The 24,182-nt window shown below is 38.5% G+C and overlaps 1 protein-coding gene across 1 annotated transcript; it reads left to right on the top strand.

The window, feature by feature from the left end:
• Positions 1-317: 317 nt before the first annotated feature.
• On the top strand, positions 318-23,749 carry FYB (FYN binding protein; the record flags this gene model as incomplete). Its single annotated transcript, XM_009584514.1, has 3 exons — positions 318-409; positions 6,122-7,271; positions 23,569-23,749. Coding segments are annotated over exons 2-3 (1,304 nt in total), but the record flags the coding sequence as incomplete, so codon positions are not given.
• Between the last annotated feature and the right edge of the window lie 433 nt (positions 23,750-24,182).

Raw genomic sequence — 24,182 nt, forward strand, 5'->3', positions numbered from 1 at the left:
CCCAAGAGTCTTTGTGCTTGTAATTACCACACACATTTCATTAGCCATTATTCTGTAAAGACTGAAGCTTGTATGCACTAATATAGCTTCACAGAACTCCGCAATATGGGGTAAATGCAATACTTTTAGATATCACTGGTGAACACTGCTGATGGCAGCAGCCAAACAATCTGAACAAATTTTAGTTCCCTTTTCCCCCACCACTTCTTGCCTAATATCCTGAGGAGAGCAGTTTTCTCTACTGATCATGATAATGAAACCCACAAGCAGCATTCTTATGCAAACCCCTGCTGAGAAGCAGAACTCCTTTTAGACCAGGCTGTTAAGGTAATACACCCTTGGATTGTCTCATTGGTGAAGCCAGTTTTTCTGCCTGTATCAAAATATTGGAGAGCTTTGGGGAATCCAGGTAAATTGTTGTACATGTTTGTCTTAGAAATAAACGTGCAAAATTTCAGGGGAAATAGAATCAGTACAAGGTATTACATATAACCTCATATAGCTGGAAATTTTAATTGTAGATTTTACTTACAATTAGTTGTGGAGCTGAAAAGATGCCAAGCCGACGAAATGCACTTTTCTCTCTCAAAGTTTTGTGTTTGGTTCCCTGAAATTGTACTAAAAGCAGTCCTGATTTAAGTGACCTTTGCATTTTGAATAATAACAGAAATGGTATCACTTAAAAGCAATTATTTTCTAGTAATTCCTTTTGCATTATTTGTGGCTGGTTAGTTTGTGGGTGGGGTATTTTTTAATGTACCATACTCTGGATTGAGATATCAGTATACGTATTTTGTTAGTAATGGGTCATGGAAATTTTATTTCTTTCCAGCAGTGAGTCAGAATGGTACTCAATGTCTTAAAACTGCACAAAATTTCCTTTAAAATCATTTGGGATCTTGAAATTCTGGAAAGAAGGGTAGGAACTTTTCAGTGGCAGGAACTCAAGGGTTTTTTTGATGAGACTTGGAGATGTTACATTAGCTTTAGTGGAATAACCAGAGTCAAATCAAAGACATTCATAAGGCAGTCACTGTATACACTATATATAAATAAGGTTCTGAGTGAAGAGGGATCTGTCCGCTTCATTTCTGGGCACACTCACTAGAAAATTTACATTATTCTGAAAGTTGTTGACTAGCATATGAGAAAAATAATTTTAAAAGCCCAAATTATTAAGTATCATGAAACTCTGTGCTTATATAAAGTCATGTTAAAAAAAATCATAATCTTTTTTCAGAAAGGGATATTAGTTTTCTTTTTTTTATTGGATAGAAGTTATTGGTGGAAAATTGAAGTTGCCAGGCTTCTGTTGTTGAAGACTGAGTTGCCAACTGTTGATAGTTTTTCTGATTTTGACGTAGACAGGTACCAAAAAGAAGCGAGAAAATAAAAGTGAGACTTTGTGTTGAACATATCAGGACATAGGATGAAGAGATGACCATGCATGGATAGATGTTTTGGCCTTGAGCATAGGCTGTGACAGCAATAGTTTGGGACATCATCTGGCTGTTCTGGTCAAGCCCTGTGCCTTCACTAGTCCTGGTCTCAAACTAACCTGGAGTGGATGAACTATATTGTCCTCTCATGTTCCTGCAATAAGATGTAGTTGGTCTTACGATTAGGTAAAAGATGAGAGAAAGTGACAAGAGAGGGACCACAAAGGTGTAGAGGAATGCACAATGGAAAAGATACAGAATACAGTGTGATCAGGCTGGAACACTGTCTTGTCTAATTTTGACAGCCGCATGTCCTCATGAGTGTGCTGGTTTTATCTTGCTGGTTTAGAGGGATGTTTGAAACTATGCTCTCAGGATAACATGGAGGCTGTCAGCCTCTCACTGGGTAATCCCTTAGATTTCTGTCTATGCTCTCCATCCTCGAGGTCTGCCTTTCAAAAAAACCCCAGACAGCAGAATAGCCTGCTTCTTCATTATTTAGTATCTGATGAGGGCTCATTTCTCTTGTATACCAACTATTGTATTAGCAAGTCTTTTTGTTTGGGCAGATGTTGTCTTTCTGCCTTCTTTTCATATCTCCGCTACCTACATTCATAGGTACAGAGTATTGCAACATCTTAACTCCACTTTCCCAGTGCTGCACTCACTATTAGAGGGAGTCTTCTTTAACTAGTAATTATAACTAGACTCAAGGGGAAGAAAAGCAACTTGGAAATGATTTACCTCTTCTGGAAACAACGAAGTTGCATAATGATAATTCTGAAGTCTCTTTCTGTCTGGAAAAGGAAATCGTCAAACAATAATTTAGCATTAATTCAGAATGGCACTAGCATCTTGTGCAAGCAGCTAAATTCCCTCAAATCCATTAACTTCAGTTAAAGTTAAATCAGGCCTTTATAAATAATTTTCAGATCTGTATTTTTCTGTAACTTTCATATGTCATTTTCCTTGCCTTTTCTGTCCAGTTCCTTATTCCTTATATCCTATCCATGGGTTAGAGCTCAATTCCCTTAGTGGTTATCAGCTTCTCTGGTTATTTCACTGTCACAGAATTCATGAGTATACACACTTTTCTTCTTAAAGGGATAGCTTTATAATTTTTATTTAATTACTTTCTAGCAAACTCATTGAGATCTGATTCTGTTAAAAGATTATGAGTTTTTAAAAGGCCTCTTTAGACCCTACCGCTTGGGAATAGAAAGGAAAAAGTTACAGGTGAGAAGAGAAAAGATGGGGTTTTTCCTTTATAAATCAGATCTGCATGTATTTTGAAGAATTGCACAATTCCTTGACTGTTGTACAGTCAACAGTTACATATATTTCGTTTGCTTAATTAAGGATTGTATGCACACACATCTGCTACTCCTTTCATTGATCCAGTGTTGCTGTTTGAAGAAAGAGCAACCACGAGGGGAAGTTGAAGTGATGATCTTTTGGCTTCACCAAGACTGGAAAATAAATGATGAGAGCATATTTATGCCAAAACAAAACAAGTGGTTTTTGATCGGGCTGCTAGCTGAGAACGGAATATTCACAGTAAATTCAGGAAAAATGCAGTTGGAACTTTTATATTTCTTGTGTTCTTATTACAATGTACTTCTGTATGGAAATGTGCAGTTATATGGTAAATAATGGAGAATTACACTTGTTTACACTGAGGTGTAATTAAGATCTAGTTGTGGAAGAATTCTGTACAAGTATATCTTGGTATCTGTGTGAGTCTCTGTTGAAGGCAGCGGGAGGGTGGGAAAGCACTGCATATACAAATCTCCTTGATGAATCTCTGGCACGGGAACTAAAACCTGGATATTGTTCTATATTTGAGCAAACACATTTGAATAATGCAACCATCAAAGCAAATGTTACTGTGCACCTTATGTGCTGCTTCCAGTTCAGATCAGAAGCTGAAAAGCCAAAATATTTTGCACTGAGTTTCCCAACAGAGCACAAAGAGAAAGTTGTTCTTGCATGAGACTCCTCTGTCCCACAGGCACTTTGCACTTTAGAGCAGAAGGGTAGGGTGAACTTAATCTCACTTCAGAATCTTTTCAGGTTCCCATTTTATGATTTACAACCTATTGTATGTGCTAACGGAACAGGTAACTGCTGTCATTCTGGGAAGGGAAACACAGAAACTGTGGGGATTACTCTATAAGCAGGGCCACAGATAAAAGATTCTCTCTTTTTCCCAGTTCCCCATCTGTCTGCCTGGCCAGTCAGGTTGTGCATTAGAATCCACAATATGGCTTCTAGTATAACGTAGCTTATGAAAGCAGGAACTGGTGACGTACATTAAAGAGAAGCAGAAAGATTTCACGGAGTTTCTTACTCTCTTCTGACTCTTAGTGTTACCTTTACTGCTTACTATTCACTGTAAGTAAATGAAAGAGGCTACACTGCTGATTGTAAACCTTTCCACATGCCCAGGAGCTTCTTACTCTTGAAGAGCTTGTAAATCTGCATGACTAGGACAAGGTTTGTTCGCAGTACTAGGAAGAAATTTATTAAAAGAAATCCATTGACAGTCCTAACATGGCAGTAGTGAATGATTCAGTGCATTTGAAAGCATGTATGAATGTAATTGATCTTGCTATTGCAAAGATGTAGAAAACTTCTCAGAAACCATATATCATAACATGAAGTTTCTTCAAAGCCACATTTCCAGCTTCCAAAAGGTCTACATGCTGAATGTCTCTTGTACAGAACGTTCACGTGACTGTAGTTTGACACAGTATGTTTTCTTAAATTTCAAATGAAAGAGGAGAAGAATCAATTTATTGCTATAACTTTCAAAAGAAATAAGCTGCTAAGTTGGCCAAGTAGCTGATCAGATTGTGATTTATAAGTTCTGAAGACTTCAGACACTGAGGTAAAGTTATAGTATCTCTGATGGTTTAGATTTTGTTACAGAAGTTAAAAAAACCCGTGCATTAGTACAAAGTCAAAGGAGATCAGAGACAAAAGGCTTTGTTGTCGTCTCTGGCATTGCAATTAGCTTAACTTTCTGTTTAAGTGGGCAAAATCAGTGCTTTGTGAGTTATTGTGGGAGAAATCTTGAATGATTAGTGATACATGTACATATCTCTGCAGTGTAATTGTGTGTGTGAGAGTACATAGGCGTCAACCAGCAGTAGATGGCTTAAACCTGATAATCTCTATAGTAAATGTGTACTTCCTCCCTTCTGGGGATAAGTTGCATATACGTCTATCTTGTTTCAGCTGCATTTATTGTAAGTAACTTCGCAGTATAATACAAACAGTTTGGAAAGACTGAATTTCTTGGTGGTACTGAAAGACTGGGAAAGTTAACTTTAAGTTGCAGAAGTCACAGGTAAAACTATTCCAACATAACAGGCAATTCATGTAATGTGATACAATCAAACAGAAGGCAAAAGGAGCAAAACCCCAATTTAGAAGCTCTTGTTAATGAAGTAAAAAAAAATTACTGAACACCCGCTGAACTGTACTGAGTGAAGAAACAGTTCATTCTTCAACCTCTTTCTAAAATTTTTTCAGACCCTATTTATTGTGCTTTGTAGTGATACTCCTTTGTTTCCAAACAAATTATTCAGAACCCTTCCTAGTTATAACATCCCTGCTTTATACCATTAGTCTTACATTTTAACTTCCATGCACAAAACAGATCCCCCTTAAACAAGCTGTGAATCAGATACACCTGCGTAGCTGCACCCCTGCTGCCACTGTTGGCTGGGAAAGGACTCCCTGCTGCAGAGGGCTCCTGGAAACCAAAGGTGGCCCTTTGGCACAATGGGACCCACTTAATCCCCTTTGCTCCCATCCTTCATTGTGCTGTGTTTTAATTGTACTGCATTCAAATGTATTAAGCTTTTGCTCAGTTCATATTAAAGACTGGTCCTGAAACGTATTGAATAGGGCTAACCAGTTAAAACATTTTTTAACAAAGTTGGCTTTTATCCACTTGGAATTGTTCAAATTTTTTTTTCCCCCCAAGAAGTTAAGTATCTTTGACAGTATCTGGGTGTATTGATTGTCATTTCTTCTTAGTTTACTGCACATATTTTCATTTTCCATCCACACATGCACAGGTTTTTTTCAGATACAAAATGGAGAAGAGAAACAAGGACAAAGTGAGGGCGGGGGGAGCCGCAGGGAAGAAAATTGCTGAGAAGGGAAAGAAAAACTGACACACACACCCCAAACCAGAAGAATTTCTGTTTTCACAAAGGAACTTGCAATTCTCCAGAGTTGGTAGGAATAACGCTAGTCTGGTACATAATCCAGGTTCTAGTACAGTCTATGCTTCTCGCCGCAGGACACTCACATTTTTAGGGATACACTGATTTTAAAGTAGTATGTATTTTCTTATATTTATTAGGTGTTCAGTTCCCAATCCCAGAAATAAACAGAAATTATAGTATGCCCAAAAGGAGCTGCATGACCACTCTCTAAAGCCAATACCGGCACTGAAAACTTTAAAAGATTTTGTAACAACAGCAAGAATATAACAAGATGCTCAGCTTCTCTAACCCTACAGGAAGATGTGCTACAATATCTCCACAGCCAATCAGCAGTACTACAAGCCTCAGACCAGGAAACTCTTTAAAGTACAGTATGTGTGAACATTGCAACAGGGACTTTCTCATTGCTGCTCTTTCTTTTTCTCTTCTTTGTGCTTATAGGATGGCAAGGCAGATGTGAAATCACTCATGGCGAAATTTAATGCGGGTAACAGCCCCACAGAGGATGTTTCTGGTAACAGTCGACCCTTCAAAGTCCCAGGACAACCTACCCATACGGGATTACAGACAAGGAAAGCAGCACTTGAGAAATTTGCAAGTCAAGGAAATGCAACTTCTCCTTCAGGATCCACTACCTTTCACAAAACTGTTCATCCTAAGCCTCCTCTGGGGGTCAAGCCTTCAACCGATGATAAAACAGAGAAGGATCCAAAGCCCCCATACTTGAAACCAGTGGCACAAAGGTTTGGTGTTCAGCTTCAGGCAACTAGCAGAGAAAATGATGGAAAAGCTGGATGCACTAAACCCCCCACCAAAACCACTGACTTGGCAAAAGAAGAGCCAAAGCCTCTGTATCCAAAACCTGCAGGGAACAAGTTCCTTAACTCTGCTCCTCATGAGAAAGAAAAAAATCCTCTGGGAACAAAACCAAATTCAAATTTTGCACCACAGGAGAATGAGGCAAAATCAGCATTTTCAAAAGTAACTGGAGTTAAGGAAAAGTTCATGTCTGCAACACAAGAAAATGAGCCCAAGCCTCCTTTCTCTAAACCACCTCTTGCACAGAAACCTTCTCTAAACCATGAGGTCTCCCACAACGAAGACACTTCTAATAAAAATGTTTTTCTGCAAAAAGGACTATCAGGCCCTAGACCAAATATACACTCATTTAAAGCAGCAAAGGAAATGGATGAAAATAGTAACTGTGCTGCAGAATCTGCAGGCAGTCATTTTTCTAACATGGCTCTGAAGCCTACTGGCCGCTTGTCCAGCTCATCTCAAGGCACCCCCAAAAACATGGAGGAAAAGACTGAAGAAAAGGGAATGAGTGCTGCCAAGAACATCTTTCTCAACAAAATAATCCAGGAAGAATCAAGTTCTTCTTCTCCTAAGCTCCGTAAGACGAACACAGTGCTTCCTGCAGGAAGGCCATCAGGTGCATCACAAGAAAAAGAGGATGGGGACAGGAGCTCAGGAACCCCCAAGCGGAAAGCCTTGCCCCCGCTGTTCAAGCTGGGCCAGCCCCCGCAGAAACCCAGCAGACCCCCCAGCGTGGACCTGGAAAGGTTCTGGAAGAGCAGCCCAAAAGACAGTGAGTCTTCTCTGTTTCTTGGGTATTGTTTTTTTTATGCATTTAATACCCGATTCATTTCAGGTGGAATCCCCTCTTCTGTTCCGAACTAACACGAGACTTGTGCATCAGACAACCTCTTAAAGCTTTAACCTGTGCTTGTGTCTCCTCCATACAGGACAGAAATTAAAATTATATTCTCCCTCCCCCAGCAATAATGTGTAGGATGAATGCTTTCTGTATTGGGTTTATTTGTTTTTCAAAACTACTTAGATGTAGCTATAACTTGTGTCAGGGAGTTTAAGTATTTTTCTCAACAGACATTTATGTCCTGACTTCCTATAAATGAGATATTGATGTTGTGTGTCCTGTTCTCAACAGTAACTTCCTGGGCTCAGCTTGAGGGCCACCAAAACAATATACTACAACCTGTAGTAACCACACTTTTTTTTCTCTTTTTTGCCTTTCACAATAACTAGTCACAGCATGACCCTAGAAATTGCTGTATTTTAAAGTTTGTTTAGAAAGTTGAACACTATGCAAAGTTACGGAATCAACTGTTCCCCCATGGAGCTGTGTTGATTTTATACCCAGATCTGAATCCAGACTCCAAAAGCACCTCCTGGACTTAGTGTTTTCTGTTAGGTTTGCATGACTGCAGTAGTGTGGCAGTTAGTAGCACCTGAGGCTCTGCCTCACTATTTTTGTGAAGAACCAAGCCTCTGAAATTTCTGACAGGCATAATCCAGGCATGAATATTAAGGCTTGTCACTAGGTTTCTGTAAAATTTGAGATGGTCTTGTGCATGATGACAGCTTCTGTAAATACATTTGAAATATCTGGGAGGACACAAATCCCTGTGAAAAAAAGAAATTGCTGTGACTCCACTCTCCCAAAGAGTTCTGCTTCAACAGGCTCCTTTCACCACATAAGACAAGTTGCAACAATGATACAAGGTGTTTCTGAGGCACTCACAATATGCCCTTGAAAATCTCATGTAAAAATGTTTCCTAAAGTCAGACCCACATATCCACTATAACCTCCTTGAAAGAGATATCAGTTTTGCAGAGGTTCTGAATCTCCTTAGTTCTCCCTTAAACCACCTGTATTTCAAACTTTTGGGTTAAGGTTTTCCTTCAATGCTTTTAGGCACTCTTTGACAATTCTAAAAACTTAAAATCAACCACTCCAGTTGGAATGAGTGATGCCAATAGACACATTTCTATTACAAGTTTTATAGAAGCTGAAGGAGGCTTTCTCTTTTTTCTTATAGCACCAGGTGCTAGGAACTATGATTGCATAAGAAATTCTGATCACATTTTAAAATCAAAGTTTTAAGTTGTATGGGTTCAAGATGTTCTTTATCCCAGCGCATGAGAGAAACAAGGGTAGAAATAAAAATTTATTATTGTGTTAAATTTTTTTTTTCTTGGGTTTTTTTTTTTTCTTAATGTACTGCTGTCTGCATTAAGCTCAGGAAGCAAAGAATATATTCAATCCTCACATGTATTTTTTTTAGCTCAAATTATTTTAACCAGTTATGTCCTGCAACTAATTGTGTTAGGTGATACACACAGCTAAGTAATTTCTGATAATGAAGGGCATGCCACCTGCGTTAGTCTGCCTTAACCATCTCTCTCAGATTTAATTAAATAGATCAAACTTAGACTCTTAAATTTTCAGTGTAGTCAGTGGGAAAGGGAGATGCCAAATGGTGTGACTCAGAGCGTTAAAGTTAGATGCCAAATGTACCTGACAATAGATGCTCTGAATAACTCCACACTATGCATGTGTAGTACGTCAGGTACATTCATGTAATTTAATTGACACAAAATTTGTCCTTGTGCCTTCTGTATTTAGAACACAGTACGGCTTGTGCTTCAGCAGTTTTGAATGCACATAAGACTGGTCCTCCTGAGACAGAAGACATTCAAAGGGTTATGACCGGATGAAAAAGCTCAAAGCTGACCTTCTCTGAAGACAAAAAGCCACACTAAAAACACAGAGTGTGCATGCAACTATATATTCTGTCATTACTAAGACTCTGTTAAGAATAATATTATTATTGTTATTATTAATCAAGAAAGACATAAACCTGTTGGAGTGGGTCCAGAGCAGGGCCACAAAAATGATCAGGGGGATGGGACACCTCTCCTATGAAGACAGGCTGAGAGAGTTGGGGTTATTCAGCCTGGAGAAGAGAAGGCTTCGGGGAGACTTTATTGCAGCCTTCCAGTACTTAAAGGGGGCTTATAAGAAAGGTGGGGACAGACATTTTAGCAGCGCCTGTTGCGACAGGAGAAGGGGGAATGGTTTTAAACTAAAAGAGAGTAGATTTAGACTAGATATAAGGACGAAATTTTTTACAATGAGGGTGGTGAGACACTGGCACAGGTTGCCCAGGGAGGTGGTAGATGCCCCATCCCTGGAAACATTCAAGGTCAGGTTGGACGGGGCTCCGAGCAACCTGATCGATTTGAAGATTTCCCTGTTCATTGCAGGTGGGGTTGGACTAGATGACCTTTAAAGGTCCCTTCCAATCCAAACTATTCTATGATTCTATGATTAATTCCACTCGAAAATTCGGAGCATATCAGTAACATAAAATGTATTTTCTTGTCAGCTGCTACATTCTGATTTTCGTGTGTTACCCTACAGTTATGGAAGTGTTCTCACAAATCCATGATCAATGCCAGATCCTCAATTTGTGTATCTCTTTAAAAGAAATATGCTATTATTCAAGAGTCTGGGCAGCTGCCCCTTCTCCAAAGAGCACTATTCAGCATGACTGCTTTACTGCAGTGCCTATAGCCTAGTCTCAAAATGGAAAGGCAGTATTTTCAGCAAATGACACCAGCAAATGTTTTGATTAAACAAAAAAAATAAGAGCTTTGCTAGCTAGAACTTTGAAAAGTTCTGATGAAGGCTGGAAACAGCCAAAACTGCAATTAATTTTTTAAAAATATATTTTTTAGTTTATCTTTAAGTAATAAATGGAAGAATGATTTTATTTGTTTGATTGTTGTTTATTCAATTTTTTTTCTCGTTCCCATGCAGTTATAGACACAAAGCATTTTTTCATCCTCTTATTAAAAGTGAGGGTTAGAAATATTTATCCTATGCATTTAAAATGAATACTGTGAACAGGGCTGACAGGATAATATCAGAACTTTTGCTAGAAGGAGGATCTCCAGTTGTCACTAACCAGCACTGGTGCAGCCACCAGCCTGGATGAGTTGCACTGGGAACATGAGCTAAGGATGGAGCTGCCCAGTGTGGTAGCACAGGTTGTTCGCTAAACATACTGCAAAATACACACCCCACTAAGTAGAACTGAAGGGTCAGATGTGGTCTTCTCTAATTCACAGTCTTTGGGTCAGGACAAGACTGAAAGATTTAGAAACCACATCAGTATGAAGCTGTTCATAGTGGCCCTGAATTTCAGCCTTCCCCTGTAGACTTGTCACGTAGACCTTGATGTTCTGTTTGCTTTTAATTAATGTAGCTTTTTTCTTTGTGGCCAGAACTCTCCTTAGAACAATCCTGGTGGAGAGACCAGGTGTTCTAGAGTCCTAAACAAACTTGTTTGCAGTTCAACAAGGTTATTCATCACTGCTGGTTTTCTTGGAACATTAAACTCGAATGACAAAACCTACCTGCTTTGGAAAGGCAGTTAAACTGAACCGTTTTCTTTTTTTTTTTTAACTGTCATTTCAAGAATCAAAGTCATGTCAGGAAGATGCCACCCCCACAGCACAAATTCTTCCTGCTCTTTACTTTGTCCTGATAAACAGCAGCTTGCCATAGTTGTTTAATTTGCTGCTGTGATTCAGGTGCTGAGTAAAAAGAACAAGCAAATGGCAATAGTTCTCCCATCCAACAAAACTTTCTGAGATCTAACCTTTGGGGGTTTTGATCTGTACTAGGGCAAAAGTTAGGCTTTGTGTTGTCCTTTGAGAAGGGAAAAGCTCCGCACAGGCGGTTGCTATACTTGTGTTAGAGGCATGTGCCTGGGGTGCAGAAAACCTTGTATTGCCTGATTTAAACCAGAAGTTTGAACTCGGCTTTCTCAGAAGTATCAATTCACCCCTTTTTCTTTGGTTGTTATCTTTCCCATGAAAGCTGCTTTACTGTTTTTTCATAATCAAGTATTCACTGGGCATGAAATAACTTTAAACGTTAGAGGCTGAAGGACTTACCTTAGATGCAGCAGTCTTAGTCATCTGTGGAAGTATTTAAACTGTCCACTATGCCTGCATGAATACTAAGGGATGCTGGTTTGGCGTTGGCCTTGCTTTGGGTTAGAAATTTTCACCAAGTCCTGAAAAACTTTCCTTGTTAACACTTCTGTGGATACAAGTGTCTTGCTGAGGAAAGTCTGGCTATTATGTATTACTATTTTCCAGTGAAGGCAGGCTTTAAGAAATTTCTGTCTGGGCCTGTGAATACATGGCACTCTGGTAAATTCCTGTGTTACGTCCCATTACAGCAATTTTCCCTAGGAGTAGATCATATTTACGTCAGCTCAGAATCAATGAGATGCATGTGCTTTCTAGAATCACAAAGTAATACTAATAATACTGTTTTATAATAAACACCCAAAGTACAAACGTTTTGTTAGAAGAAAGAAGAGAAGCAAAGTCTTTTTGCTGACAGCTTTCCATGTGAGGCTACAACTGTACCGTTGCTTTCAGAGGGGAACTGCACCTGGGTTGACCTCAGTGGGATCATGCGTGTACAGATGGCCACCCACATAAAGTCAGTTGAAGGCTCAGAGTCCCTAGCACTCTAAACACCTCTGAACGCCTCATGAACGATCAACACTGGGGCTTCAGCTAGGGAGAATGTTTTGAGCTGTACTGGGAGAAACAAAAGGAAACTGTACTGAATCTAGGAGAAAAGAAGACATGTAGGAAAATTCTCACAATTTATAATTTGGGTTATGGTTGTGTCTGCAGTCCTTGTTGAGGTTCTGTTCTGCGATGGATTGTGTACCCACACAGTGACATGGCTATTTGAGTTGGGTAAGACAACCAGAGAGAAAGGAAGAACTCAAATTTGAGGTGCATTGTCAAAGTTATCACAATGCTCCCTTGGCAAAGTAATTAACAATCGAGCACCACTCCTGAGGACAGTAAATATCTTAACTGTCTTTGCAAAGCCCCTTAGAACCAGTCAGTTGTTGCTCTTACTTGGTGGCAAGATGAAATAGCAACTTCCAAAGTTATAAAGAACAGGGGCTTTTTTCATCACAGGATGTCACAGCTGTTTACTGCAGAATCTGGACTTAAAAGGTCAATGTAGCTTTTCTTTTTTTATCTCAGTGCTAGATTGGATAAAGTTATGCAACAGCTCAGTATTAAGATGTAAGGGGGTAAAAAGAATTGTAACTTGAGCCAAATCATCTGTTTCTAAGACAGATGAAACTAAAAGTAGGTGATGATATCAAACAACACTGTTCAGGGTGGGGTGGGGGTAGCTGTGTGCAATGATGTGATGCCTTTGTTTGCACAGGTGAACTATAGCACGCCATAAAACCTGTACAGCTCAAGAAAGAGTCAAATGATTATTTCAGAATAGCATGATAATTATGCGCAGCGTAATGCCTGGACTTTGCTATACATAGCTAAAATGTTGAATTTTAAGCAATATCAAAAATTGTGAGACTACTTGTGGAAATTTGAAGAACGTCAAGTCTTTTTACCTAGTCTTTTATTAGTTTTTATTATGTTGATGTCTGTTATTATTGGTCCCCCATATATTTACCTCAAAACTATGGAAGTTAAGTTGAAATTATGATCACACAAATCTGCCAAGAACTTAATTTTGCTGGATCTGCTCAAAAACAACTACAAAACCTGGACAAGCAGTTGTATGTAGTTTTTAGTGGAAACAAATGTAAAACCTCTTCAGATTTCCTCTAAGGACATTCCTCTCTCTCCTTCTCTGAAAGTGAGAGAATCCAAACAATTCTTCTTTCAGCAGCATTATACTGAAATATTTTACACCTCTGAGAAACAGGAGAATCAATTTTTGAAGTTCCTAGAACTGAAGAACGAAGCTTAGCTGAAATATAGTCAAAGTTGTGCATTTGTCATGAAAATCAGACCACAGCATATGAAATCCCACACAATGTACATAGTTTGGTACAAGTGCAATGACATGACCTGTGTGGGTCTGACCCCAAAGGAGTTGTCTCGCTCATGGGATTGGTATAAGGTCAGTTTCAAAAAAGAGGTTTGAATTGCTTTCTAATTTCAATATTACTTCTTTGGCCATCTTTCAATAGTTCAACTCTTAGTATTTCCCCGCAGAAGATTGTTCTGGGTACAACTTGCTGTTGTTGTGCATTAAGAAGCAAAAGTACAGAAAAACCATTGCAAATTAGTATTTAAACTCATTGCCCTTGATTGTTTCTTTAGCTACAACAGTCTGCAATATCTTTCAAATAACTTAATGTATATTTTTAGTTAAAAATGAATAAAATGTATCCATATGTAACCACCAGAGGACAGTTCTCAGTTGTGAATTGTCATAGCTTCTGCAGTTGGCATGTTCATAGATCTTCCCCTAAGTATCTCCATTCTTGTTTGTTACGCCTTATGTGACACACTTGTTCCCTTCCAGATTATCTGATTCTAGTAAAATTACCAGTAAGAAATGGGTTGTTTATATCAAAGTATGGAGAAACAGAAATATATTTTTCTCATGTATACACTTGTTATAGGCTACGTATGAATTCTAGAGTCATTCCTGCAGTTCACTACGCTAAATCCCATTGAGTCAGCTATAATCATTCCTGAGCAGAGACTTCAGAATCTAAGATGCAGAATTTAGGACTCTGAAGATAAACCATGCAAATGCACCTGTTAATTCTTTTGAGTAAGCCTAAACAATCACGTACTATCAATTCCAAATGTATGATCACATGCAGTTTGAATCGTTTTGAGGCCACTTCTGTTTTGAATTAAAGTATATGCCTAACATATTCTCTCAATAGGTCTGGACTTCTGCAAAGGACTGAATGAAACACATGACATGTTACGCTGTGTATTAGAAACCAGAGTCCACCATCCAGCAGGGTCAGTGCTGGATGGGTTTAACACAATGTCTTTGGGATTACACCACATATGAAAGGAGTCTTTGTGAAGGAGTGTTGAGAACACTAGTTAGAAAGGAGAATTTATAAGGAGGAAAAAAGTAAGACAGCTATGACTTTATCATGGAGGGTGACAGAAAGGAAACTGATAGGGAGAAAAACAGTAAAATTGATGGAACTGAGTAATTCTCTCTCCTTAATTATGTTTCCTTGGTTTAGTTTTTGAAATCTTGTTATTTCCTATGCCTGTTTTGATTCACACGAAGAAACACTTCGATGAACATTTATCATTTGGTTGCATTACATGGGTCACATTACACAAGTAGCTCTGCTCTACCAAAGCTGCAAATATTCCGAAACCTGTCCGTATCCCAGAAAATAATGTGAATACAAATTATATTAATAATTTTAATTTAGAGCTCGATAAGAATAATATGAACTAGACGAAAGTTCCCCATTCTTTAAGTTGACACATATTTTGCTGAAAATCCACTTTGCAACTAACTGTAGCAATGAAGTGTATCCGGCATATCACATTACTTCATAGACAGCTTTATGGTAAACCTGGAAAAAAACCCCTTTTTCCCCAGATATGCAAAAATATTGTGGTGATGAAGTTCTGGACATACTACTGGCACCATTATTGGAGAATGCATCTTGAACCCTAAAGGTCTCGTGTTTAGCTAGCTCCAAAAAAATGCTTTGTAGTCTGTTTACTCATAATTACAAGAATGTCTGGCATATACTTCTAATATATTTGAAGTTTGACACATACTGAAATTTCTCTTTGAGCTGGGAAGTCTTAATTTCTCTCTACTGTTTAAATAATATTTCCTTAGTAGCTCACAGATGGAAAACCTATGCAGCATGCATAATGTTTGAATTTGAGACAATATATACAATACTGGAGCAAGCATTTCCATCTTTTTATTTCCTCGACCTATTTTGGTTCACAGGAAGAAACACTTCTAATGAATCCTCATCATTTGGTTGCATTACACGGGTAACAACACACAAATTAATAAGTTGACTAATTAAGTTAGTCATCCAAACAGTTCATTACAGGAAATAGCCAGTGATTCCTGAAAGCTTTGCTCTTAATTATTAAATACTAAAGTAAATATTCAATACTAATAGAGACAAACAAAATATTAAGCATTTCATAGTAAAGATGTTAGGAAGCTTTTGAAACAGTATACTAATAGTTAATTTTATCCTAAAGATTCATTTCATTAATGAACATTTCTGAGGTCATCGATTTCCACTCGAAACTGAACCCTCCTAAAATGTGTGCATTTGGAACAATGATGTTCCTTGTTTGCAGATCCTGAAGAGAAAATGTGCAAAACCCCACTATTTGAATGCAAGACACTGTTGCATGGGAATTTTTTGTGCAACTGATGTTTTATATATCAGCGTTTATACGCCTATGATTAATTTTTAACTAAAATTGCATGTTATGTATGATGTAATTATTTTTCAGACTGAGCAATAGGTTTATGAAATTATCAACCCGTTCATCAGTTTGTTGGCTTGGGAAATAAATAGTCACATTTTAAGTAAATTTCTTCCAGTACATTTTATTTTGCTTGCCTTTGCATCATTCTACACATTTTTTTTGCCTTCTCTTTCAAATATAAATGATTTACCAAAGATTTATTTTAAACTATTGCTATCTTACATGTCCTCCATCTCTGAACACTTCCAATTGCTGTTCTTTTTTCTTGCACATGAAATCATACCATGCAATATAAAATTAACTGGCTCAGGTTTATAAATATTTCTTATTAAAAAAAGAAGCAATCATTATGGCTTTTTATCAGAAAATGAAAAGTTTCACCTATAGTTAATTGGGAATTAATTTTGTGTTCCACTTTAGATAAGGATAGGTTTCTGCATATGATTACACATCTGTAGTTTGAAATTACTTTCCTTATGCCAGTCAGCACTGCCCAGACAAAGCGTTCTGAATATCTAACCTCATATTTAGTCACCATAAGGCTCAGTCCTGCAAGCTTTTACATACTGAAGTACTTTGGATGAAACCTGTGGGTTTTCTTTTCGGAGTAAGATTACATGCATGCTGTAAACCTTAAATGTAGATTTAGATGCTCACTTTCGGGTGTTGTTTATCCTTCATCTGTTTTTCTCTACATTCTCACATAGAATGGGAAAAACCCTCTACCAGGTATGTCGTCTGGGACTTAATATGTCAACTCTATGTCATTTTGAGAATACAAGGCATTGAATAGATATTAAGCGTTATGTGAAATATTCTTAAGGCAGTCTGTGCATCTGCTGTGGAAACAAGATTTCCCAATTGAGATCAATGAGAAGTTCCGCTTAGAAAATTCTCCATCTGCTCTGATCATGTTTTTCATGATGTATGAGCAACGATCAGCAAAGTAGTCTTAAAATGGATGGAGACCTGTACTAGGTCTCCATTTTCCCCTTTTCCCTTCCTCCAAAATTACCCCTTTTTTTGGAGGTGATTTTCTTTGTACAAAGCTGAAAAAGGAGCTTTACCATCTAACTGCAAGTAGAATCAGGAGACATGAGGAGAATAAAAGAAAAGAAAATGAAGAAAAGATTGTACCTGGGCATTTCTTAAAGTAGGGTCTGGACTCAAGGAGGGCAATAATCAAAAACTTTCTGTGGTTTTTGTTTTCAAGGTGTGAGCAGTGTCTCCAATAATCTTTGTGTCTCTGTCATTACAGTATGTCTAACAGCATAATCAAAAGCACTGAGCTTCAGTAATGTTGTACGTTTACCTGCTTACTTTGAGCAGCTCCAAAGCAGCGTAATTGTGAAACATGAAACGATGGCTTGTATCTAAATGAACATGCGGGTTAGGGAAGCGGAGCAGAGAACAGCTCTCTGCACTTTATGAATAAAGTAGGAAGTGGGTGATCAGCTGCTGCAGATGTTGTTTGCAGGTTCTTACCAAACCCTCTGTAAAACCGAGAAAGCTTCCCAGATCTTGCATGTAGAAATGGTGAAGTGTTTTGCAGTAAAAATGAGAAACGACGTTGCATTTGCAGACTAGCTTAAAAGCATTTTGTTTTATAAAAGGATGCTTCTTTCAAAATGCAAAATTTTTGACCATGTAACTGCTTGAAAAATCCTGAAGCCCTTTTTTATAAAAACTAAGGAAATTCATGAAGAAATTTAAAATTCCAGGCATTTTTCCCTGCAGAATGTTTACAGTCTCGCTGCAGTAGCTGCTCATTTTCAGGTTTTCTTTACATTAATAAAAGCAGAAGGGGTCAACACCTCACCAGTAGCTCACTGCATCAGGGGTCAAAGGGAATAAGGTCTTGCCAAAGGCCATACTCTAGGCCAAAGAAAGAGGGGGATGGTCTGCTTTTTAGGATATGAAGTGAAGAAACAGTTTTTCCCCTGTATGTGCAAGAGACTGCCTTGTTATGGAAGGGATTTTCTTACATATGTCTATTGCTATGTATTTATGGTGAAGTAGGTACGATCAGAGTGGACTTGAAATGGAAGGTAGTGTGATATGCATTACTGTTCAGTTCCAGTTTTGTTTAGTATGCAATCTTAGACTAGAAATTTCTGGGTTGAGGCAATGGATGGCTTAGATGCTACAGCCTGGTACTTTAAACATAATTAAGAGTTAAGTCTTTGCAGTTAAGTCTGGACTGCGTAGAGACTTGAGGCCAGGCTAATGCATTTGCAAGAGAGTGTGTTGCTGATAAGATGCAATACAGCTGTTCTGAGCTAACTGGAATTTTTTAGGCACTATTGACTTTGAGAGCAGGTATATATTATTGCTGCACTCCAGACAAGGTGTGAGAAAAATACGAACAGCTGAAGCCAGACCACCCTTTGCCAGGTTGGGATAGTTTCCTACTTCAAGGGAGATTATCAAAATTATTAATTGTCATTGTTGTCAGTTAAAAGCTTTGTGCCAAATAATCATGTTTTATTGCAATACAGGTTGAATTGATCGTCAGGGTTTGTATCTTCAGCCAATGGATGTTGAACTGCAGGTGTGAGTGCTAAAAATGCTTTTTTTTCTTTGACTGCTTCTGTTCTGCTCAGGTTGATAATTACATACTGTTCTCCATCTATGTGCCAATCTCTCATCCAAGCAGTGAGATACCCTCGTATTTTGGGAGGGGATAAATAGAGATATGTCATTCCAGCTTTGTCAGTATGGCGCCTATATCATCCTTGCACATGAGTCCCATTTATTTTATGATTTTGAAAAGGACTGGGGAGAACTGGCCCTGGCCAAAGTATTGGTTCCCATAAGATTCCTATCCCACCAAGTATGCTTGTTGCATGTGTTACTCCAATAAGGACTCCAGGAACTGCTGGGATTTCGCTCCAGTTTTCCACTTATTTCTGGTATTAGCATCTCAGGACAGAGTAATACAGCATCTCAGGACAGCACTGAAGATTTTAGCAAGGTGAGAATGGATATCTTTTTCTCATCCTGTCCTGAAACTTGCTTTTGACTACATAGAGTACATGGGTTCCAAAAGGCTGGACTTATTTTGAGTTTTTTAATAGTTTCTCTCTGAGTTCACACAGGAAAGGCATGGAAATTATAGAGTACTGTTATATGCAGGTTGATTTCTCCTGGGGTTGTTGAACACAGAATATCTGGACACAAAGGGAAGATGGGATCTTTCTCTAGATGTTATGTTAGCTACCAAAGAGGTATCAGTATTTCCTTTTCACAAGCTAGGAATGGCAAGGGTCAAAATCACAAGTTTTACATCAAGACAACTTCAGTGTCCTGAACTTCCCCATAAATAAACATTCTCCAAGAACAGAGGTGACTTTTTGGTCACCGCACATATGGAAGTTGTTTGAGAAGGTTCCCCAAGAACACAAGAGAAGTGTTTGCAGTGTTCTGTGCACAGTTCTGCTCTCAGTGCCGAAGCTTTGGACATGATTCAAGAAGTTTAATACCACGAACAGCAGTGTAATGGAATATTTGGTACTTTCAATGGCAAGTTTCTCTCAGCTGCTATACAGCTGCACAGGTTTTGAGGACCTCGTTCCTTCTCATCTGTTCTTTCATTTCTTTGTGAAGAGCTTCAGTTTCTGCATCTGTTTCTTCAGTCCGGCACAGCATGTGAAAAAGCTGAGAGTCCCAAGAAGAGAGAAGAAGCTATTTGGAAACTGAGGTGTTAGTGGTCAAAGCTACCACACACTGATGGTCCTTAATGCTGTTTCCTGTGATGAGAGTGCTTTGGGTGCATGTGAAGCCAGGATGTAGTTTCACTTTGATTTCTTGTTCTGAGTGTCCGGAGCTGACTTCAGTTCCACTACCAGCACAGAACCTTTCCATGTCCTCAGAGTACCAAGTGTTTCAGAGATACAAAAAGATGGAACTGGAGTCAAAATTAAATGCTCCATTCAAATAGGAAACAAAACACTAATGAAACATTATGATAGCTTTTGCTTTGCACGCCTGATTATAACAGCATTTTTCATACAGAATGTCACCTTCCTACCTAACTCATGCCATTATTTTCAGTATTAGAATTAAAGCAGTCTACACCCACATCAGTCTCGGTCGGTGTAAGTGTAGGTAATTACAACATTAAAGGCAGGGAAGAGTCAGTTCTAATAGTTAGAAAATAAAAAAGCAGTGTTTCCATCAATATGATGATCATTTAGGTATTGTTAGATTCCAGCAATGTACGTAAATTAAAAGGGACAGGTTGTTCAGGCCTTATACTTAAAAATAAGCACTTAATCTAAAATGCGTCTGGTGTTCTTTCCTGGCTCAGTTTCCTACTGCCTGGATTTGGCTCTCAAAAGACATTAGATGAAAGAAGCATTATGCCCACAGAGGCTCGGGCAGAATTTTTACCTTAGTCCTACAAACTAATCACAATGAAGTAAAGCTGTATGATAACATAATGCATGTATGCATGTTGTGCATACACACAACACTGTATTAGGGCAACATAAATATAACCACGGAAAAACTGATCTAGGATTCCCTGTTAAAACACAAAAAATTGATAGTATAATTAATACCAATTAACATGGCTCCTAGGGAAAAAAAACCTTTCTGGCTTCTTTATTTGGTCAGAATGTGCTTAAAAGAATTCAACTGCAGATACATGCTTAGATTGTCAGTGCTATTCAACTTCATCAGCGATTTTAGAACAATAAGAGATTAGAGCTGACAAAGTCTGTGGATAATAAAGATTGTGAAGAGCTGAATGTGAACACAGTCCTCAGAGACTCAGATACAACGAAAGCATAATCATGTGTAATCTTGGCTCATTTAAACAAAGTTTGTCTTTACTCAAATGAAAATATAAATGTAGAATGAAGAAATGTAAACCATACCTGTGAAACGAGATAGTGTAATGCCTTGGAAAAAAATTTTATGTCATAAACAACTCTACAGTTGAGAAAGGACAATGATGTGACAGAAAAATCTAACGCGTAATAGTCGTCAGCCTCTAATCCTAAATTCTTGGAGTTTTACTCTTAAGGAATCTTCAAATAGTTACAAAGTTTTTGAATAAAAGCTTTTTGCTAACAGGCTTTAGTTTGATATTCAGATGTCTGCACTTCAAAAATAGGAGGAAACAATTGGAGAAAATACTGAACCCCCCTGGATGCAATCAGTAGAGATATGGCCAGATGAAGAACAATTTGCAATTTTCATCACTGCATGTGGCAGACAAGTGCATGCTGAGTAGAATTCCAGTGCCAGATTTTTTACAATGCTGGAAAAGTTGGGGAGATTACAGAAATAGCTACAAATTAATTGCTAGATGGAAAAAAAAATACCTTGATATGAGATTAAAAACGTTGGGACTTTAAAGTTATCAAAAAGAAATCTGAGATATTGGTTAAGTTCAGTTGTATCAATACCTTATGGGTAGAAAAGAGTGGTTATAAAAAGGCTTTTGATCTAGTAAGCAAGGGTAGAAATAAAAGTAATAGAACCTGAAGCCTGATGAACTTAGAAAACAGTAAGATGCAGATTTTAACAGTGAGTGAACTTAACCAAACAAACTTTGGAGTGGTACCTTCTTTCTCTTGTCTTCAAACAAGTGGGACATCTTTCTGGAAGACAAGCTTTAGCCAAAATGATATTTTAGTAGATCTCTAGCTGTTGGGCTCAATATAGGGGCAAGTATTTTAAATGTGATGTCTTGTAAAACATAGGACAACAAACAGAGGATGTCATAATTGAATTGGAAGGGACGTAAAGAAGTTGTCTGGTCTATCCCTATGTGTAGGGTAAGAACAACTGTACTAGAACTGATTGTGCCGTAAGTTTATCCTACTTCTTCAACATGGACCTCAAGCCATGGAAATTCCACCTTCACTATTAGAAAGTGCCTCCTAACAAATGTTGCTGGCCTTTAAACACATTACTTCTTGCCTTCTCCACCGTGGAAATGAAGAAAAAAAAAAAAATCCCTAAATCCCTTTCTTCTTTGCCAGAGACTTAGGTATTCATTTTGTTCTCCCACAGTCTTATCATATTTCCCTAAACAACCACCATTTGTTCAGTATCTCCAGGAATTCATGTTTTCTAAACCTCTAATCATTCTCACTCTTCTCCTTTGGGGTCTCTCCAGCTGGCACACATTAACCCTGCTGTAGCCTCCTCAGTACTAAGTGAAAGGATTATTTCACTTGACTTTTGGGCTATACTTTTGAATAAAATGATTAAAAGATATGTGAATAAAAAGATATGTGATACCGTACAACTTTAATCTTAGCATATCTTAAATTGTAAGGGTCTGCTTTTGCAAGATGAATGTTCCTTAACAAAAACACCAAAGAATTCACCTGTGTAATCAGCAGCGTTGGGACTTTTAATACTTTGCTGTTTAAGTAATGGAGGCACTTAACACGTTTCAATTGCACTGTTGTTGGCACATATGTTGACAAGTTGCTCCAAGCAGCCATGAAGCCCAATTTATCCAGAAATTTTTGAGTTCTTTGTTAGTAAGTGGAAAACCTGTCAAGGCTTGGTAATTTTGCTTTGATTTCCATGTGACACATGACAGTTCCTTCTAATAGTTATTGATTCCCCTTCTCCTGTCTATCCCAAGGACAGAATCTCAGATTCCCAAGCAGCTAAAGAAAGCTCTTTCAGTAGTTTTTGTAACTTTCAGTCTTGATACTAAGCATTACTAAATGTTTGTTGTTGTTCTGTGTTTAAGCTACGTTTTTCGAATGCGGTGAAAGTTTCTTTTTCTTGACAAGATTTTAAACTCCACTATACAGACGTGAACTTGAAGAAAATCTCCAGAAGACAAAGGGGTTCTTTTCAATTGGAATTGGTTTAACTGAACTGTGAATTTGCTTTTTTCTTCTGCTCTCCTCTTCCTTAGATTTTGACGGACTTCCCTCCACACAGCTGGGGACAATTCTTTCTGGGTAGCTTTTAATCCACTCATGATACTTCAAACAAAATTCTAGGTTAAACATCATGGCATCCAAACAGTGATTTCATTTGGTTGTTTTGAGTAACTTCTCTCAACGTGAACTCTCAAAGCAATGGTTACTACGGTTTGGTCGTGGCTTGTACACGGAGCATGAATTCAGTGCGGCACACATGCACACCAGCCCACGCATGTAATTATGGCTTCTGTGCCTGGTGCACTGCATCATCTTGTTTTTAAGGCTGCACCTGTTTGTTGAGGGTGTAGCTTCTGTACAGCTGCCTTTCTAGTATGGGCTTGCTAGAAGATTAAGTCTAGCCTTTTACAATTTATGTCACAAATGTATTTGAAGATGTACAGAGACCTGTACACCTCTTAATCAATGCCAAAATTTTTTTTTATCTCTCATCTCTTCCCTTGAAACACTGTCTCTGAGCAAGCAAAACTCCAGCAAGCGCATCAGTGCTCATGTGAAATTCTGCAGCTGGTCTTCTCAAGCAAATCGTAGAATTAAATGATAATTTAGTTTTAAAGCACAAGAGCTTATATACTGGATGAACTGATGTGTTTGTGTCTTGTTCATGTCTTGGCAAAGGCATTTTCAAGGCCTTCTATAGGCAGTACATTCTTCTAGAGAGAGCCTCTCTACTCTGGTAAGATAAGGCACCAAATATATCTACGAAGCGGGTTCAACAAAATGTATTTGCTCTAGGGTGTTGTGGAGTACTGATATTTTATCCTAATACTTCATGTAAACAGTGAAGTTCCTTCCTGAGCTGTTTGCTTGATAAATTCAGTCTGTTCTGCTCTTTTTCAGGCCCTAAAAATGAAGGTTTGAAACAGATAGCACCTCCCTCAGCAGCACTCTCCCCACCTGTACCTCCACCACACTCTGCTACGCAATTGCCTCCTCCTCCACCAGCCTCTCACCCATCCCTGCAGTCCCCAGCAGCTCCCAGCCTGCCCCCCAGAAACATCAAGCCCAGCTCTGAAACAATGTAAGTGAACGTAAACCCCATGGTCTTTGTGTTCTGACCTTTTTCTGCCTATTACTTTGCTCATGCAGCAGCAGATTAAAGCTGCAGGTGGCCCAGGTTTCTGGGAGAGTGAGGTCCCACACCACTTTCCTTGTCCTATGCTGTCTGTGGCCTGTTTGGAATTAGTTTTTATTAGCTTGAACCCTCCATCTATTCAGTTGTTTCCCTAAATTGTCTTATCTATAACAACACTTTTTTCTGCCATATTGGTAAGGGCAGGTGGGGAGGGAACAGACACCCCGCTGTTTTTTTTAATCCAGAAGGATTCAAAGACTTCATACAGTAGTAGAAAATCAGTTGTATCAATAACTGAAGCTTTCCCCTGCCCTTTTCCGGGAGAAGAGGGCCGGGAGGGTCGGGTCTATCAGTCGATACCCCAGGAAGCACCTTCGCC

Source organism: Fulmarus glacialis, unplaced genomic scaffold (genome assembly GCF_000690835.1).
Source record: "Fulmarus glacialis isolate BGI_N327 unplaced genomic scaffold, ASM69083v1 scaffold29540, whole genome shotgun sequence".
NCBI classification, from domain to species: domain Eukaryota; kingdom Metazoa; phylum Chordata; class Aves; order Procellariiformes; family Procellariidae; genus Fulmarus; species Fulmarus glacialis.